Source organism: Ceratotherium simum, chromosome 6 (assembly GCF_057802395.1).
Source record: "Ceratotherium simum simum isolate JZ-2026a chromosome 6, ASM5780239v1, whole genome shotgun sequence".
Taxonomy (NCBI): Eukaryota; Metazoa; Chordata; class Mammalia; order Perissodactyla; family Rhinocerotidae; genus Ceratotherium; species Ceratotherium simum.
The window spans coordinates 15,246,333-15,266,108 of NC_141905.1; the positions used below are offsets into that span (position 1 = coordinate 15,246,333).

A 19,776-nucleotide genomic window follows, 5' to 3' on the forward strand; every position below is an offset into this window, starting at 1 on the left:
AATTAGTCCCTTCCTACACAACTCCTCCTTACCAGGTCATAAAACTAAAGGCATAAAGGAGAAGTTCTGCCTGGAGAGCCGTAAGGGCACTGGTTTCTGACTTGTCACTTGCTATGAACTATTACTACAGACAACTGTTTATTTAAAAACAGAGCACTTCTTATATATGGTCATCTCTGGAGAACCTGTACTAACAAGCTCTAGAAAAAGCACAGAAACCTAGAATCAATAAATTATCCTAAAAACTCATTTTACCAAGTGCTTTCATCTTCCTCCCTGGCAATTACACTGACTTCTGTGTTTCCTGAGGTCCCTACATTGGAGGATAAGTAAGGCATTGAAACCCACTAACTGGACGATGTAGTCCTAAATAATGAAGAGCTGACTATAATCTCTATTTTAATATTTTAAGTACTAAAGATCTTTCAGGTAGTCTGTTTCTATTCCCTGGAAGTTCCATCTCACACTATTCAATTCAACTAAAGAGACGACAGTACCATTTATACTTAAATAAAGCTAATCTTTGGACAATCAAGAAAGTAAAACGCTATATCCCAAATATATTCCCCTAGGGATAATCACATAAGCATATTAGATATGAAGAATATTTTTTACAATATTAAACATTTACCAAATTTTTAATTTTTTTCCCCTGGTGTCGAACCTTGGGCATTTTGGAATTTCCCATTTTTTACTTTTCTTCTATCCCTCAATCCTCCTGATTTCATACTACTCAAGTAATTTGCTTTGTTTTATCAAAGAAACAAAAAACCTGATACTTCCTTGCATTTAGCTAAGAATTCAGAAATAAAGTAACCTATTTATGAAGCACACTGTGTTCATACTGTAGAAATTTAGTTTCAGCCATGTTACGCTGCTGGCAATTACTGAGCTACAAAAAATTTTTTCTCTTTCTTAATAAAGCTTGTCAAAGTTTCCAAGAAACAAACTGTGACTTCTGCTTTTATTGTGTTCTGATGGGATCAACAATTACAGAACCTCAGCATCACAGATCACTCTCCCCGTAGAGGGCGGAAGAGAACGCGGTGTAATCCAGGGCGCCGGGCACGCTGCCTGGGCCTGAGTAGGCAGGCATCCTCTTGATGCAGTACTGGGCCTGGTCTGGGGGCAGCTCTCGACGCAGCTCCTCTGCCAGGATGTATGGCTGGAAAAAATACACAGTGTTTGCAAAATCAATCACAGAAAAGACTGAAATGTAAATGGTTTTAATACTTACACATTACTTGCATTTGTTTAATTGAGAAAAGGATTAAAGGCAGGGAGTCTGATGGGCATAGTAGCAGACAACCAACAACAGGCTGAGTTTTCCTCATAAGAGCGTATCTATAAGGTGATTCGTCTTTTCAGCAGAAAATTTAATATGCTTTATAAAGGTAAAGGGAACACTATCATCAATATTTCTCAAACTGAGCCATAATGCAAGTGAAAAATACTATGATCAAAATTTCAGACCAGAAAGACAAAGGGATAGTTGGTTTACATCATACACTGATGAGAACGTAGGGATATTTAACTTAATATAATCAACGTGTTTGTTTTTTTCTAAATGTATGTGATATGTGCTTTTAGAAAATGGAGTCATTTTCCTACTCAGTTTTTAAAAAACGAGAAACAAGTTGCCACTGGAGAAAACCTCTTTTTAAAACAAAATAAACTGATGTTTAACGTCTTTTTTTTTTTTTTAAATGTCCAACAAGAAATAGGATAATTCTGGTAAAACAGACTGGCTGATAAGAGACAAAATAAATAAATAACAAATATCATATTGTAATTTATAGTGGGGGTTTTTTTGGGGGGTTAGATGAGCCATAATTTATTACCTCCTATGTCAGATGGGCTCTCTCCTCTCCACCCCCATCCCCCTGATAAAAGATTCATTTTAAAACAAACTTATTATTGTTTTTAAGATAGTTTATCTTGTCTGATATTTTAAGGTAATAAACATGGCCCTGCTGGTGTGTTTTAGCATCCTAACTTCCTTTTCCCTCTCAGCTAGAACATGGGGTAAAAGAATCATATCCTCAATTGAATTTATAAATACTGAGATGTTTTTATTGTTTTGGGGTTGAGATTCAAAAATTTTGAAGTTGCAATTAAACTCCTACTTAATTTCTAGGCTACATGTAATGAAAAGCTTGCCAATTTTTGGAATGACTGAATGGCTATATTTGACTTTGCTCCAGTGGCTGGGTGCAAAGTCAAGGTCATTGAACTTTAAGAGAAGATTCCCAGTTCCACAATATCTGAATTGCAAGGTTTCTTCTTTCTGAGTCATATCTACCAACCCAGAATGTAAAATGGAGTTGAACCAGTAGAATACACAAAAAATTCTACAAAATACACACTCTTGATTCCTTCTATAAAACTCACTGTGAGGCCCAAGCACAAATGCCAGGAACAGAATGCCTGTGTTTTCTCTGTTCTAGGTACACCATTGTTATGTTTACGGGCCGCTTTCTGAATTCAATGCTGATGTGGTATAAAAAGCACTTGCTTGCAAGTGCTTTTTCTTTTTTTATTAGAACGATGCGATGGACTATTGCAAAAGCAGAAGGAAATCTGTCAGTGCAGACCTTATCGGAAGCCAGGATTCGGAAGGAGGCAATGACCTGCTCGGCGGTGTCGGTGTCAGCCGTCTCTCTAGTCATGAAGTCGATGAAGGACTGGAAGGTGACAGTGCCCTGTCCATTGGGATCCACCAGGGTCATAATGCGGGCAAATTCGGCTTCACCCTGAGGCGAGGTTGCAAAGAAATATTTACTGCAACCATACACGACTCTCAGCACGGCCATTCTGCTTTTACCTATTGACAAGCAAGTTCCTCTTTGTCTGGAAACAAATATCCCCTGCGTTTCCCCTCAATCTTTGGAACATATTCCCGTTACGGGTGACTTAACGTTTACTGCCATCCAATGTTATAAACCAGTATGACCTTAATGAAATAATTTAAAAAACAAAGCTGCTGTAGCATCAAGCCAGAAGCTCCTGAATGTCAAAACTCCTTCCCCTCAATGACCCCTGTTGCCTTCAGGCCTTAACACAATTAGGGAAGAGGAATTCCAAGAGGGACAGTTGGGCCTCTTCTCAGACTACAACTGAGAAGAGTAATATTGCTAAATAGAAGTTCAGAAAATGGCTCTTGTGATTTTTATTTTCAAGGTCTGAGAGGAATAAAAGCAGCTCGTATTCAAAATACACATTCAGGGGTAACACAGAAGGGAGGGTACACTGGCACTCTCACAGCCCACAGGGAAATGTAACATTTTCTTAGCTGATTTATTAATAAAACTGTTTTATCTTCTAAAATATTAGAGGAAAAAGCACTTTAAAATCAGCAGGATACTAAAAGCCATTGGAGTGTACACTTTAAATGAGTGAATTGTATGGTATGTGAATTATATCTCAGTAGAGCTATTAAAAAATCATCAGGAAAGTTTATGTTCTCTTCCTTCACTAGAAAAAAAATCTGACCAATTACTGAATAAAAATGTATGTTCTGGCTCTGTGAAATTATTTTTATATAGTAGCAGGCAAACCTTCAAAAATATCATCCTATATAATGAAAATGACCCAATCCCAAATGGGCTATCATACTTTAAGCCAATCATCTCCTATAACATAAATCCAAACTCAATAAAATATCAAATCTTAGTAGAATTTTAACTTCTGTCTTACCAAATCATAACCCATGGAAATCAAGCAGGCTCTGAAATCCTCATGATCCATCAGGCCATTCTTCCTCTGCCAACAAAGGAACAGAGAAAGTGAGAATTAGAGGCAAAATAAGCAACTTGACTTGACCAAGTAAACAAAATCCAAGAAGAGAAGGGCCACTCTGAGCTCTGCCAAGGAGATTGTAAAGGTCACCATTGATTTATAGGAAGGATAGAGCCAACACAGGGATGTTACAAAATAACGTCTTAAAAAGGAAAATGGAGGAAGGAAGGGTAAACACCAGACAAAAATGAAAGGAGACTACACATTCAAGAAAGCAGCAGAAGGAACCACCTAGTACCATCGAAAATGACCTAGTCAGGAGCTAACTACTGCCACCACTGATGACAGAGCATGTTGTAACTGTTCTGAGAAATTATGATGTTCTCATGGCCCCAGGGAGTCCGAATTTGTAAAACTCCCCCAAAGATGACAGCATTCCTAGAATTCAAACAACTGGAAAGTCACCCTACAACCACTCTCAGGCCCTCGGGCCAGAATAGAGTGGCCCCTCCGTGCGGCAAACTTACCCACCCCTGAAAATCCAGTGAGGGTCTACAGAGAGCAGTGTGCAAGAAGCCCCAAGTGGACGACAGCTTTCACAGCTGAGAAAGGCCAGGTCAGGACAAACAGCGACCCAAACTCTACTGAAACAGAGCTGCCAACACAAAGCCCTGAATGTGATGGGAAGTGCACGGCTGTGCTGAAGATTTTCTTGAGGGTGTTGAGAGGAGAGCTAAGGTTCAAGCATCAATATAAATTTAAAGGTAAGAAAACACTTTTATTATTGGCCAACCTAATTATTAAATAGAAGGTTAATTTTCTGGTGTTTTCCTTCACCCATGAAAGGGCCAGTCCAAAAAGTTAACATCAGAAGTTCTTTTTCTCTGTGAACGGAAACTGTGTGTGTCTGTATTCACACCTGTGTGCTGAGCCCTCAGTCACCACCCCTGCCCTCTCAGCCAGTCTCTAAAGCGATGCTTCCCTCCTTCAGACACTCTTTCTTCTTCACTGACTTCTCTTAGTGTTCCTTCTCTGGCTCTTCTGCCGCATTTAAATGTAAATTCCCTAAGATCTGGGCCCCACTCTCTTCGTACTCTCCAGACTCTATTGCTGGAAATGATCATTATGTGGTGACTCCCACAGGTTTCGGCCGTAAACCCTAGACCTGGATTCCTACCTGCCCAGGGGACCTCTCTGCTGCAATGGCTCACTCCAATTCAACAGCACCCCTTCTCTCGTGTTCTCAAGGCTTGGAATCTCCACGTCATTTTTAATCTTTCCCTCTCCCTTAGCCCCCAAATCCTGTTGTTAAGTGCTGTGACATCTCTGTCTCAATTCATCTCAGCTTTGTCCTCTTTTCTTCACTCCCACCACTCCTGTCCCTCAGCGCAGAGGTTCATGTTCCTCTCCCTCACCTCCAAGAGGCTCCTGTCTGACCCTCCACTCACTGTCTCCTCTCTTCCATCCCTGCAGTCCATCGTACTCATAGCTGCCAGGCACATTCTTCTGAAGCAAAGCTCCAATCATGTTACACCTACACTCTCACAGCTTCAGTAAGAATCCCTCAGGTGACATCCTCTGTGCCCCCTGCCGTTCCTATCTTTGCTATTTAATGAGAAGATGAAGCAGGGCCGGCCCCGTGGCTTAGCGGTTAAGTGCGTGCGCTCCGCTGCTGGCGGCCCAGGTTCAGATCCTGGGCGCACACCAACGTACCGCTTCTCCTGCCATGCTGAGGCCGCGTCCCACATACAGCAACTAGAAGGATGTGCAACTATGACATGCAACTATCTGCTGGGGCTTTGGGGGAAAAAATAAATAAACAAATAAAATTAAAAAAAGATGAAGCAAAGTGGATCTATATCCTTGACACCTCTCCCTACTACTTGAGCAAATTTCATTTCCCCTCAAGACATATAATCCTTAATATTTAATTTAAACAAACTTTTAAACTTGGCAGGGTCTGCGTCATCCTCCTTCGGACTTTTGTTGCAAAAGATAGTCTCATTGTCTTGGTTTCAAATAAATGTGTTTTTTCCTAAGAGGTGGCCCAAATGAGTGAGAGATGTCCTCCAACAAGCCCAGATGGATTTGTGCAGGACAATGATCAATTATTTCCCTCCACAGGAGAAAAATGACTTGAACTTCAATGAATGAAGTCAGGTCAGTATTACAACATTTCTGCACAAATAAGTTGGCTGAAACCATGCTAACTTCAATATCCATCTCTGTATTTAATTCTTTACTTATGCTTCAGCTCCCTGATCAGAAGTCTATTGTCTGAATTCTTTAATGGGCCCAAATCTGGCTGGCCTAGCCCAGAGGCTTTTTAAGAACCATTTACTGATATCTGTAAATCATAAACAGGGTCCTGTACAAGATAATGGAATATTCCTTTTTAGGGATCTTTAACAAATGGAACGTGGCCTTAAAATTCACTTTTAGCCATATGATAAGCAAACTGGGAATTTTCTCATACAGGTTTTACTCAATATTATTCAAATCAAAATACTAGATAATATTTTAAAAGCAGCACTTAACTTTTTATATGCCTTTACTAACCATTTTCATAGTGGTACATTTTCCTTAGACCATTTCATGAGTCTATTTTATTAATTAAAAAAGAAAATTAGGTTTTATATGTCAAAAGAGTAGGTTAAATTTTCATCAGGAGCTTTGCCTAAATAGTTACTTAGGAAAAGTACATCAGAGTTTTGTATTTAAGTCTTTAGAAAATGATCTAAATCAAACAACCACATTTTGTTAAGGAAACACTTTCACTTAGAACAAACCTAGCTTTGCTGTCAACTACAAAGGCATTCATTAAGTGATCTAAATAAAACAACACACAACCCTAGACTTCATGTCACCTTGAGCAACATCAGAGCTTAGCACACTTCACTTTGGTGGCTGTTTTCCTTTTGCATTAATCATCCTGTTTCCCTGTAACCTTTATAGGGCATTAAGACTTAAACTAATAGCATGAATATTATTTCAGATACATTTTTTAATGTCCCCAGTATCGCCTTTCAAATAACTAGAGGGAGTGAGGTACCCTGTCAAAGTGGTTGAAGGAGGCTCTGAACTCATTCATCTGCTCCTGGGTGATGCCCTTTGCATCTCTCGTCAGGATCTGGGTCTCCACTTCATTGATGGTTCTGGCAATGGTTGTCAGCAGCAACTCCCATCCAACACGAATGTGCTACCAAGGAGAAAAGGAAATGATCAGCTCTAGATTTTTCCAGCATGTCAGTCTTGCCTCCTCATTTTTTTTTTATCAGGAGAGTCGACCCAAAGGGAGATAAGTAGGGCTTACTATAGACTTCCCTATACTTTTTTTATCCTACTTTTCCAGTTTTTGCAAGATTCTGTAGTGGGAAGTATTCGGAAGTAAGACCAGGGTTTTAACAGTGACAACTGGCACTCTGTGAATAAAATATACAATGTAGAGTCTATTTGTCACTAGAAGTATCTTTCCATATACCAAGTAGCAGGATGGGCGCTGGATTATACTCGCTGGCTCCCAGGGAGATCACATTGGGCCACATTGGTAGAAATGTAACAGTCCGATTTCTGGTACTCTCTCCGAAGCAGTGCGATGAATTCCCTGTCATGATAATAATGCTGCTGCTGCTAACTAACAATAATATAGTGCTTGATATAATTCCAAAGCTTTTTCACATACAGTGACAGGAAAGGCTTAAAGATCCCTCACTTTCATACTTGTAGAACTTAAGGAACAAACAGAGACAAGTGCAGGAAGAGAACACCCTGGGAAGGTGAAATGGTCACAATTAGAAACAGGAGAACCACAGGCCTGTCTGGCCGCTGTACCTCCATGGTGTAATTAGTGTGCTTGTTGTCAAAGACCAGGGCCTCCTGGATGAGCTGATGATCGCCTTCCAGCTTGTCGATGTTGTTCTTGTAGTTAATGATGTTGTGTTCATACTGCTTCAGCTGATTCATCTGGTCTTCCAGGGCTCCTGTGATCTGGATGGAGCTCCGGGCAATTTCCTGATGGAGGCAAGAAGACAAGGTGAGTCGGCCCCTAAGGTAACTGTGGAAGTCACCCCTCCCAATTCTGCTTGAGATGCTACGCCGGCGTCAGGCAGCAGCCAACATCACTTGATTTTCTCAGATTAAGTGGGAAACAGGCAGTAACAGAATGAAACAAGCTCTGGTTCTAGTCCACCTAGAGAATGGAAAAAAAAAAAATCAACCAAGATCCAAAAAAGCAAAGCAAGAGGGGTAAGAAATGAGTCAATTCAGCCTTCTTCCAGTGAAGGTGGAAGCCTCCCATGGTTGGAGCTGCCCTGTCCTGGAGGCGGCTGGGGATGCGCTGCGCAAGTGGGGCTGCCAGGCAGAAGTAAGAGCACTGGGGTCAAAAGAATTCATATTTTCAGATGTTCTCCTCTTTAAGAAAAAAAGTTAACATTTTATCACCAAAAGGAAGGTTGGGAGAAAAATAAGTGGGCCAATAAATAAATGTCTCTTGGCTGTTCTTGGTGATAAAATGAACCCAGAAATCGGTATCAAAGATCACTTTTCCTTAAATGCTCTGAAAGTTCAAAGTTTTGTGACGCTTCACATGTCCTCTTTAGGGATGGATGGTTTAAAATCTAGGTCCTGCAGAGGCTAAAAACTGAGAAAGAGCCCATTATCGTTGTTAATGACAAAATGAAGATGGCAGCAAGAAGAGCCTCAAGGAGCACAGCCCAGAGGGACATGGAATGGTGCTCTTACAGCACAGAGCAGGGCAGCCAGAAGCCACAGCATAAGAGGCGTGTTGTTGGGTCAGCTCAGGGTCTAATTTCAAAGCTTGTGAAAAGCTCTCTGAAGGGCGCCGACCTACCTCCATCTTGTTCTGGATCCAGGGCCCGATGGCATTGGCCTGTGCAGCAAACTGGCGCCGCAGGCGTTCATTGGCATGCTGACGCGCCAGCTCCTCCTGCAGGGACTGATCCCGGATGGGCACGAGCTGCTTCACCTGTTGGGGCCCAAGGGCAACAAGAGTTAGAGGACAGCTTTGGTCCCAATAGGAGTGACCAAGAGATGAGGGTGGGAGAGGAGAGGGAGGGGAAGAGGAAGAAGGGGAGTGGGAGTCCCTACTCTAGGGACCAAAGGGAGAGCTCGTTCTAGCCTTGACTGCCACCCAGTGCCACTGAGTGCCTGTTGGAAGACTAAGTCAGTCTGCATTAGGGACTCTTGACTGTTCCTCCAGACAGGGACTCTCGGCCTGAAGCACTAACCCCATGGGGGCCAGGTCCAGAGTGCAGAGGATCTGTGAACTTCAGTGAGAGAAAACAACATCTTTATTTTCACTATCTCTAATTGAAAGTTAGCATTTCCTTCGATTATGAATGTGGGCAGCAAATCCACAGTAGTATTTAGCAGTACTGTGACTCACAATAGAAACCACAGACATTCTCATATAACATTAGTTACTGCCTGCCTCTCAAAATAGCATGTACACTCATCACTACTTCAAAATTATTAGACCTGCTGTTAGATCTTGGTTTTAAATGTGTTAGTCAAGAAGCACATACATTACTATAGCCCAACTTTAAAAAAATATTTTAATAATTGTATTTTAACATAATTTGTTTCTTTTGTAACTTTAAGTATTTTTTATGAGTTTACAAATATTATTATCAGAAGGGATCCATGGGCTTTGCCAGACTGCCAAAGAGATCCAAGACACAAAGAACTCAAGAACCCCTGCGAGGCTCATGAGCTCAATCTTTCCACGCACTGTTGGCCCACAGGAACATAGTGCACCTGCCCACATGTCTTCCGTTCCATCTGTACCCTGTGATTGCCATTTTAACACTATGCCTCAGTTCTCTTTGAATGATTAGACAAAAGAGCTACTTCAGAAGTCTTTTCTGTGTCTTCTGCAAAACTGCTGCTAAAGACGTTATTATTCAGTGTTCCTTTTACAAAAATCCGCGTGGCCAGTCTGAGTTATAATTCAGTGATGGGAGGAAAGTTTGTCTCATTTCTCATTTTTTCGCAACAAAACCACTTATCTCAATGTGTTTCCCTTTTCCCTTTGGCCGTCAGAAGACCAGAGCTAAATGTAGTAACTAACTGCTGTCCCTCAGATGGACACTCTCCTTCTTCCCATACCCGTTTTTTTCCTTCTTTTGCATTGTTTATAACTAAACAATCATTCCATGTGTGTTTTTATAGCAAGCCACCTCCAATCCCCATGGTGGACTTATTCCTAAAGGACTATGTGTTAGCATACTGAGATGACTATGTTATAATGTAAACCATGAAAATAAATTGTTTTAAGAATGATACAAAAAGGCTCAAATGATCCCATTTTGACTATAATTAAATCTGTGGGCAGCTTCCCAAAATTTAAAGGGCAGCAAGTTCACAGGAGTACTTTAGTTCCCCAGATAGTTTTCTAAGCAATTTTTTTGCCTTTAAAATCCACATACATCTGGGACACGTCTATCCCCTATTTTAAAAATTCTTTAATCAAGTACTATAGGCAAGCTGATTCTATCAAATTTTCAGTTGGGGTTTTAAAATTAGCTTGCCTTATGGTATTAGGTTCATAACCTGTATTGATTTTGCCAACATTTATAAGATTTTCCTTAAGGAAAATCATTTCTACTTTCTTTCCTTACAAATCACAGAAGCTGAGTGGCATTTACAAGTTTAACATGTTTCATCTGTTAAAAACAAAACAACAGTCCCAAAATGGAGTCACTTATGTCAAGCCCCACATCACCAAACCAAGACTTAGTTACAGTTTTGGCTCTCCCAGAAATGGAATCTTAAACCAGTCAATCAGGAATCACCTGATTGGCACTAGTGAGGTCACCTGCCTGATAGGCCCCTGCCATCCCCTAAAGGAAAGTGACCTTGCAATAACCAACCCATTTTTTTTTGCCTAGTATAGCTTCCTTGTTCCTGCTCCCTTCTGGCTATAAAAGTCTTTCATTTTGTACAGCTCCTCAGAGCTTCTTTCTATCTGCTAGGTTAGATGCTGCCCGATTCTAATCCATTTTTGCTCTTATAAATAAACTGTCAAAATTTTTAACGTGCCTTGGTTTCTTTTAACACGCCTGTAAAATATGGGGTGAATGAAAACCCTGATCATAATGCAAAATCAGGCAGTCACTCTAATATCCCAAGGTTCTTACCTCTTCCCTCAACCTCGGCTTCAAGAATGCCCCCCTCATCCCACACCCAATCCTCAGTCACCCACCTTGTCCCACTTGGTCCGAAGTTCGTCCATGGTAACAGTGCTGTAGGGATTGCTCGAGCTGATTCTGATGCTGTAGCTCTGAATCACCTTCTCCACCTCGTTCTGGATGGCCATGATGGACTGCCGCTCACCATCCGCCTCTGGCAGCGTTGCCTTGAACTGCTCGTGGGCAGTGATCAAACTCTACCAGAAAGACAAGGAGAGAAAACCCGATCTTACTCTAGTGTGAATTTTATAGGCTTCGATGTTCCCTTCTGCACACATGCAAATGCCTTTACAACAGCAGGAATCTCTGGAGGAAAACAAACTCTGGATGTTTTGGAAAAGCTATTTGGCACACAAAGTCAAGTTCCTTGAAAATGGAAAAAAGATATCATGATGACTATTTAATTGATGGCTATTAATCCAAAGTCTTCAAAAAAATTGTTTTACTTATTCATTTATTTTATTTATTTATTTTTTGCTGAGGAAGATCTGCCCTAGGCTAACATCTGTGCCAATCTTCCTCTATTTTGCATGTGGGTAGCTGCCACAGCATGGCTGCTGACGAGTGGTCCACGCCCAGGAACTGAACCCAGGCCTCTGAAGCAGAGAATGCCAAACTTAACCACTAGGCCACGGGGCCGGCCCCAATTGTTTTATTTAAAAAAATCGTATCTGCTTTCATTATTTTTGATCCCCAGCAATTTAGATCTTCCTCTCTACTGACAAAGACAACGTAACTTAGCTGCCCTTTCTAATGACCAGTCTCACCTTTGTTGTCCAACAAAAGCACCTAACATTTACTGCCTTTCTACCTAAAGACCACCAGGAGGTACATCCCTAATCCTGAAAAAGAAAAGGCCTCAGAAACCAACTCTTTCCCTAACGTTTTATAAAACCTCCATTTATCAAACCTATCCTTTGGCCCTAACATATAAGACAGCAGCCCCTTCAGTTCAGCTGTGCCACATCGACCACCTTCCAGTGCGAAGCTAACATTCACTGTAGGTGCTGCAAAGATCAGCTGCCAGCACACCTTTCAGTAAACAAACTACTTCATGCATCAGGTGTGGCTTCCAAGGCATACTCAGAAGTCTCACTTATTCCAAATATAAACGATTTTAGGTTGCTAACCTCTGTTTAAGAGTGCATGCAAGAAACACAATCCTGTTTCAGAAGACAAATGCAATGTTCAAGGAAGTAATTTCTTTCCCCTTACACCCAAGTGCAAACCCTTCTCGAACACTCCTTGGCAGGAAGATGTGGATTCTAATCCCAACCTTCAGTATTTCCTTTATATTTGGATTCTTTTTGATGACCTATTTTTACTGAAAAAAGAATTAAAAAGTATCTTCTCTTTATATTCTATTATACATCAAATTCACTGTACAATTGTCTCTAAATAAATTGGTCCTGGCTATTTGAGGGTAACCCTCCTCCCTAACATGACCACTTAGAAGTCTTGTTTACAACTTTGAAGTTCCAGAAGAAATCAGAAGCAGAACATTTTGGATTGTCGGAGGCAGAAGGTGCTGATTTTGTGGTTTATTACGCTTTATGATCTGGCAAAACTCTGTAGATCTTCATAAACAGTAATATGCACACATTTTGCGAAGTAGTTAACTTTAGCAGCCAATAAACTGATAACTTTCCATGAACAACTCCAAGAGCATATATGTCTATTTTGCTCAATAATTCCACATTCTTTTTTAAAGAACAGACCCTTTTAAATGTATTCACCATTATCTGATTGATGTTAATTTAGTTGCAGCAAAGAGCAGTATACACATTTTTAACCTAAAGGTCAAAGAGTAATTTGAGCTTTCTAGCTACATTTTTCTTAGTAAAAAAATGAAACACAACAAAAAACCCTATAAGTTTTTAACATTACAATTCATTTCCAATGCAGTAAGAGTACAGAGGTGGGGTTCAATTACCTGGATTTCCTCAATGCTATGGACAATAAACATGTCTTGCAGGTCCTCCATGGCACCTTCCATCCAGTTGTTGAAAGGAGCAGCCCTCTTGGCAAACTCCAGGTGAAGCTGATCAATGGTTTCTAGCAATTTCTCAGTTCTCTGAAGATTAAACAGAAGCAAGCATTATCATAAATTAAATAATAAAAAAGTATCTGAAAATGTAAATATGCATTCCAAAGCAATAAGCTATTATCTGACATTTTGTTAATCGCAATGCTCTCATCATGAGCATGTGCATACAAATGATTAACCGACGTTCAAATGATTAGGCTGAGCCCTGCAGGTCTCTTAAGTGCCGTCTGAATCAAAGGAAAATTTAATAACATCTAGAGTAGCCTTGTTCTGATAGTACATTAGGTACTCTTATTACATGCTACTTTTTTTGAAAATTTGAGACTCCACATACGATATATAGTAACTTGCTTTCCGCTGCAGCAGTACTTTACAAGCTAGAAGACCTGATTCCCGAACCATGCTGGATAACAGAAAATTCAGGGCTTCCTCCTCATTTTATAGTCACTCAGTGTGCAGAGCATATGCATGCCCTTCCCAAAAATCACCCACCTAGTGAAGACAGAGAAGCTACAGTTGAATGTTCTCAAATCCTTGTCCAGGATTTAACACAGAGATCCTCTTCGCCTTTCTGGGCATGTGAAAGCACAGGGCTTCAAGCCACAGAGGTTACTATGCTTGTTTCATATGGCAGAGATGATGGGGAGCAGACAGGGAAAGCAGCCGTATCTGGAAGTCTTCCATAATTAGATTCTTTTTTTTTCTCCTGTTCTAAAATATTTGAGCTGTCTCTGTTACATGCCTGGTCCTTCCTCTCTCTCAATATTTCTTTCTTTAGGTAGATATGGAACAGCCAGTTGGCATCTAGGAAGCTTGATAGCACGTATTTTTAAAGTCTCATCAGAATCAGGATGAAAAGACTCAGAAAACTGATCAAGTGATTCTTTCCTTCACATTGTCTGAGTCTTCCGTGGTGAAAGATAATTAGGGACAGTTAAATACCAGCCACTTACTGCTGTTTATCCAAGCCTGCTACTTGGATAAGGCCGAATTCATCCTGATTCTGTTTCATACCAATTTTTCCTTATTTCAACATTTGTTGCCATTTTCCCTTTGCACATCTCAAGTTAAGTCCTTCTTGATTTCCTGACTGAGTCACAGCTCAATTTACTCTTATATAAGGGCTTCTGGAAATTCACTGTAATCACTACTTGATACAAAATGGGTTTACACCATAATCTCATTACCCCTAGATTTTTAATTCAAAAGTACGCTTCATTGCTGTATGGATAAATTATAGTACAAAGCTACCAACTTTCCATTTCCCTCTTTCTTCTACTCTTCATATTCTCTTTAGAGACTCCTTTGACGAGACAATCTGTTTTGTTTTATACACATAATGCCACAGGAAAAAAACAGGAAATTAATAACAGTGACTTAATTAAAGAGACTCTATTAAAAGATTTCACATCAACAGGTGGCTAAAGACTTTACCTCCAGAGCCTCTCTCCTCTTCTGAGTGAGCGTTCCCAATCTGTCCCACTGGTCACAGATTTTCTGGCACCGATCATTGACATTCACAGCATCATGATAGTCCAGTTCACTATTAGAAATGAAAACAGATTAACTTTCCCAGATAATATGAGGAAAAATGGACATGAGCTCGAAATAAACAGATAGTATTTTTTTTAAATAAAAGATCTGATCGAGATTTGGCGGGGTATTTCAGGGTTTCATTAATGGTCACCATTGCAAGTATGATCGCAATTCTCTGATAGATTATGAGAAAAATTAATAAAACTCTTGCTGGTCAACAGATTCTAAACAGAGACACATGCTATCTTCTCAGTGCCTCAGGCTAACTTTATTCTCCCTTCGTTGTTTTCTTGGCCAGGCCCCAAAAGAGCATTATTTCTAAGTGGCAATGTACCTGTAAATGAAGCCAACTATCTGACCTGGAGGACAGTCCTGTGGGCTGTGCTGAAGCCACAGTGACTAGAACATCAAATGAGTCAAGGGGGAGGGAGGTATCAGCTTGCACCCTCATTGTGTCCTTGGCTCCTCTTGAAGGACACAGTGCCTTATGGCTGGTTGGAGCATCATGTCCAGAAGGGGCACTGTGACTTTGTCTAGCACTGGAGGAACTTCTAAAGCCTGGAAGAACAGTCCTTCCTCTTCTGGACAAAGACCTTCTGACTTGTCTAATGCCATTAGTGTGACAAGCAAAAGCAAAACGATTTCTTACTGAAGAATTACTATTCCTCCCCAGCCCGGTCTGTACATCCTAATGGGATCTTGGAGAGGTGAAGTAATTTGAACTTACCATTCAAGCAAATTCTCATCTAAAAGGTTAACCTAGTATCTCCAGGCATAAAAAAACTTTGAATCCTGTAAAAAATTTAACCACTCTTTTAATTAAGACGAAAGTGAGACTCACGGAGGTTTAAAGACATTTTCAGGAGACCTCTCCTTTAAAAATAGTCCAAGATAAGAGAACTTTCAGGAAATTCCCTCCTATCCTAACAAATTCATTTCCCTGACTCTTAAGTTTGTTTATTTCTTCTTTCAACCTTAAGTTAAGGCAACGGTTGTTCTTGTTTTTTTTTCCCTCTTACATAATATTAACTTGTCCTTACTGAATGTTACTGTTTCTGTTACTGAATCAAGGAGATGCATATGGTGGTTATCTGAGTGTTCTTTCAGTGGGGAGGAAGCTCCCTATTACCTAATTAAAGCCTGTCCAGTTCTTAAGAGCAGCCTTCTACATACACATGCACATCACTAGACTGAGATGGACTAAGATTCTGTGCTTATTGTTATAACCAAAAATCCAAAACCAACCAAAACACACCAGCAATTTGCACAGCCTTGAATACAAATATTGTATTCAATACAAATATTGTATTGAAGGTATGGCTCTTCGAAATGCAAATATTAACAAGAAGAAAGACTTCAAAAACAAAAACCTAGCAATCCTTCAGTTGATCCATAATGGAGACACTGATGCTCATCTCTCCATGGTTATCTTTATGGTATACAGTGCTCCCTCTTCTCTCTAATTCATATGGACTAGTTCTACAGATATCTGCTTTCAAGGAGTTAGGGTTTGCATAACTGTGCATACTATTTTTTATGCACTTTGAGAACTACACAAACACTTTATTATTTTAGGAAAGGTAAAAAGGACAGAGACGTTAATAACATTAAGATGAGCACAGATTTAAATTCTCTATGTGCTTCCTGTCTTGACTGTGTGAAGAAATAGGCATTGGGGATACCAGGAATAATAATAATGTAAAATTATTACTTAAATTTTATGGGCAACACTTAAAACCATTCCAAATTACTCGTGAGTAATTAACAGCTTGAGTTTCTTATTTTATTTGTAATTGTTAATGAGCAGCCAAACATCCAATATTTAAGAAGCATGAGAAATAAGCTAATGTAAACGCCACAAATATAGTGTACAGATTGGATATGAAGACTACAAATAATTAAGAGTTTCTTTGGGCAAGGCTAAAAAATAGGATATTCTTAAAAGAGGTCATATCTGTTAATGAAGGAGTTTGCTCTAGTCAAAAGTGAGGAACATTTTAACATATTAAAATAAACATTTATTATTTATTTCAAAAAGTTATCATGTGACAGACTCTAAAAATTTTGCAGATATCAGTGATTATAGTAAGGGGGAAAACAGTGGGGCATTAAAATTTGTATTTATCACAAAGGGGCAAGAGTCTTTAAAAACAGCTTAGAAACACTGTGGGGAGGCCCCTCTCCTGGAGAGCAGCCACACCAGAGGCTGCGCCCTGCATTGAGGATTCCCACTTGGGTTTTACCCGGCCTGGGCTCAACCTCACGCTAGTTCCTTTCAGAAAATAAAAAGCATAACAGTGAAACAGCACTTATTTGATGATAAAGCAAAGTGGGGCCACAGTGTCTCCTCCTTCAGAGGTGAGGCAGCAATTTCTGCTTTGTTTGGATTTCTGGACGGGCAACGTGGTCCCATCTCCTACACCCAGGCCTGAACGGGGCCGCCCTTCTGAGCTGTGTCCCAGTCCTCCATACTGATTTCTCATCCTTTTGGAAGCGGGGCTGCCTGTGCTGGGGCCCGGGGTGCTGCTGGGTGGGAGGACAAAGGATTCTACCACAACCAAAGAACCAAAGCTGAAGTCAGTTTATCTGTTTAAAAAAAAAGACGAATTGCATCACAGAGTCCTCCAGCTTGGTTCTCTCTAAATTTAGCACAGGAAAGGAACGGCAGGCCTCCCTTGCCCCTCCCTGGAATGCTCTGGGGAAGCCCTAGATGGAAACCTCCTGTGGTACCCATAGCCCATGGGGTTCACAGGGAGGACTGCATCGGCTGAATGTCATCAGCTGTGCCTGCGAACAGCACGTACTTGAGCTCCTGCGCGATGGCGGCGATCTGTTCCACCCGGTCCTGGTGCGCCGCCAGGTCGCTCTCAAAGGCCTCATGTTTCCGCAGCAGAGCCCGGACCTCAGTCAGCGATGCCGACTCATAATCCTTCTGCAGCAAGATCTGTTCTTTGCCTACAAAGGTTGTAGCAAGGAGTGTGAACACTCTGATGTCACACATCAGCTTCTCTGCGCCAGCAAAGTTCTCAGTGAATCGTTAAGATTCCAAAGAACCAAGAGAAGGAAGGAAAAGAAGGACAGGACTGAAGATGCAGAGGCAATATTTCACTTGGAATTCAGGCTGTTACTCTGCTAATGATGCCCGAGTCCCTCTCTGTTCTGAAAGCTCATGTCTACAAATAAAGGGAGGGGTAGGAGAAGCATGCTGAGTACACTCTAAAAAATAAATCTGCATTATTCATTATCCTGAGTAACAAGTATCTGATTTTCCAGTGTGATGCTCCGTTAAGTTAGTAATTATTAGCTCACAAGAGCTACCTGGGATAGTCAGATAACATACTTGTACTCTATTTGCCTATCCATGGGTTCAATCTTTACCCCAATTATTTTTGTTTGAAAGCTTTACTTTCGATGGTTAAATGTAGCCTGTGGGTTTTTTTCCTGATAATATTAGAGGTGTTTCTTTCTGAACCTCCCCCTATTTCCCCACAAATGTTTCTTAAATCAAGCAACTGCCGTGATTATAACCAGACCCAGATTTATTCCCTGGTTGATGACCTTTAAGAACTTGACTCTAGAAAGCTAGAAATGAAAAGCAAATGTTCATATATTTAATGATAACAACACAGCACTTACTATGTGCCAGATACTGATTTAAATACTTTATAAATATGAACTCACTAAATCTTTATCAAACCCCTGTGAGGGAGGTATCATTGTTATTCCCACTTTGAAGAGGACACCGCTGAGGCACCGAGATGTTAAGAACTTGTCCAAGACACATAGCTGGGAAGTGTCCGAGTGGGGACTCCCACTATCCGGCTCCAGGTCCACGCATGTGACCAATCAAACAATAATATAGCAAAAGGGAACCAAAGGAGGAGGGGAACCTCCCTGACCTTTCTCAAAATAGATGATTACGTGATGGGGAGAACGTGGTGTTCTTCTACCTCAGCAAAGACCACACAGCCAAAAAAATATGACCAGAGTATCATGGCTATGGAAACAGGTATGTTTGCAAGGCCTGAAAGATGCAGATGAATCTAAGTGAAATCAGGCAGTTAAGACTATAGAAAATGATACCTTGCATTCTTCCTTTCCAGGCAGATTTTCTAAGTGGGACATTATGTTGCTTTGTGGCATTTAATAGACATTCTGTTGGCAGAAGTGAGTATCTGGGCCAGGGCTGTCTGACCCACAGTTATGGAATAGACAGATACTTGTGGAATCAAATACAAAAACGTGGGGGAAGACAGAAGGAGGCCAGGCTTGATGTAGGTAAGTGTGGGAAGAATGCATCTCAGAGTGCCATTTTGTAAAAAAATGCGTTATCTGCTTGATGAGAAAATACATCTTCACACCCACCTCCTGAAGAAATTTAGTACTGGGACAGCAGAGCAGAGAGAGGCGAGGACACTTCCCACAGGGTCACGGGCATTCGGGACAGAGTTAGTAGTAACTGCACATCGTGGTGGCTCTGTCTACAGCTCATCTTCAATTTTTCAAACACCCCACCCGAGTCTAGGCTACCTACCGTAAGCCCACGTTTCGTGCGTTGAAGCCTTTTGCCTAAACTTCTCCGCCAGGTGTTCCACACGCTCCAGCCTCCGTATCTCGTTGAGCAACCATTCCTCGTAACCCTTCTCCGCCTGCTCCAGCCGCTGCCAGGCGCCGGCGATATCCTGGGAGCGTTCGAGGACAAGCGAAGGCACGTGCGTGACGCTGCGGCCTCCTGGGCTTTTCTATAAATCCCCTCCACTATGCATTTGACTGTGTTTCCTTTCTGTTTTCTTTTCCTTCTTTCACCCCCCACCCCAAAAGAACCATTCAACTGTTTTGGCTTCTAAATGTCCTAATTATCACGGAGGCCTTTTAAGACTAATATAGCTGTTCTCCTCAGCTAGTAAATACTTGAACCTTCTCCAGGTGTGGACAAAGGCTTACAGGGCTTTAATTTTCCGGCTAGAAGATGAAGCCTCAAAGTGACTCAGATCAAAATGACTATTAGTGACTGGGCTCACGCATCCAGCCAGCGTCAACTACTGCCAGGCACAAGGGAGAGACTTTTATATAAGAGTAAACAACACCTAAGAAGTTCCCTGCCCCTGTGTAGCTTTCATGATGGTTGGGGGAGAAAGACAATAAACAAGTATTTAAACAACAAGTTCATTTCCAACAGTGATATGCTGTGAAAGAAAAACAAAACAGGTCAAGCGATGCTGAGAGCCCGGGGGGGGTGGTTTCTTC

The 19,776-nt window shown here is 41.0% G+C and overlaps 1 protein-coding gene across 3 annotated transcripts in view; it reads right to left on the bottom strand.

Annotated features, from left to right (window-relative positions):
• Positions 1-653: 653 nt before the first annotated feature.
• Positions 654-19,776, bottom strand: part of ACTN2 (actinin alpha 2) — a 66,113-nt gene continuing 46,990 nt past the window's right edge. For all 3 annotated transcript variants that reach the window (XM_004432399.3, XM_087431913.1, XM_087431912.1), the window contains 11 exons: positions 19,064-19,211; positions 17,334-17,484; positions 14,428-14,536; positions 12,880-13,020; positions 10,961-11,143; positions 8,588-8,722; positions 7,570-7,749; positions 6,791-6,937; positions 3,697-3,762; positions 2,595-2,753; positions 654-1,165 (listed from right to left, as the gene is read on the bottom strand). In XM_004432399.3, coding sequence (XP_004432456.1) covers positions 1,007-1,165; positions 2,595-2,753; positions 3,697-3,762; positions 6,791-6,937; positions 7,570-7,749; positions 8,588-8,722; positions 10,961-11,143; positions 12,880-13,020; positions 14,428-14,536; positions 17,334-17,484; positions 19,064-19,211 — 1,578 coding nt within the window. In that variant the 3' untranslated portion in view covers positions 654-1,006. The remainder of the gene's footprint in view (positions 1,166-2,594; positions 2,754-3,696; positions 3,763-6,790; positions 6,938-7,569; positions 7,750-8,587; positions 8,723-10,960; positions 11,144-12,879; positions 13,021-14,427; positions 14,537-17,333; positions 17,485-19,063; positions 19,212-19,776) is intronic.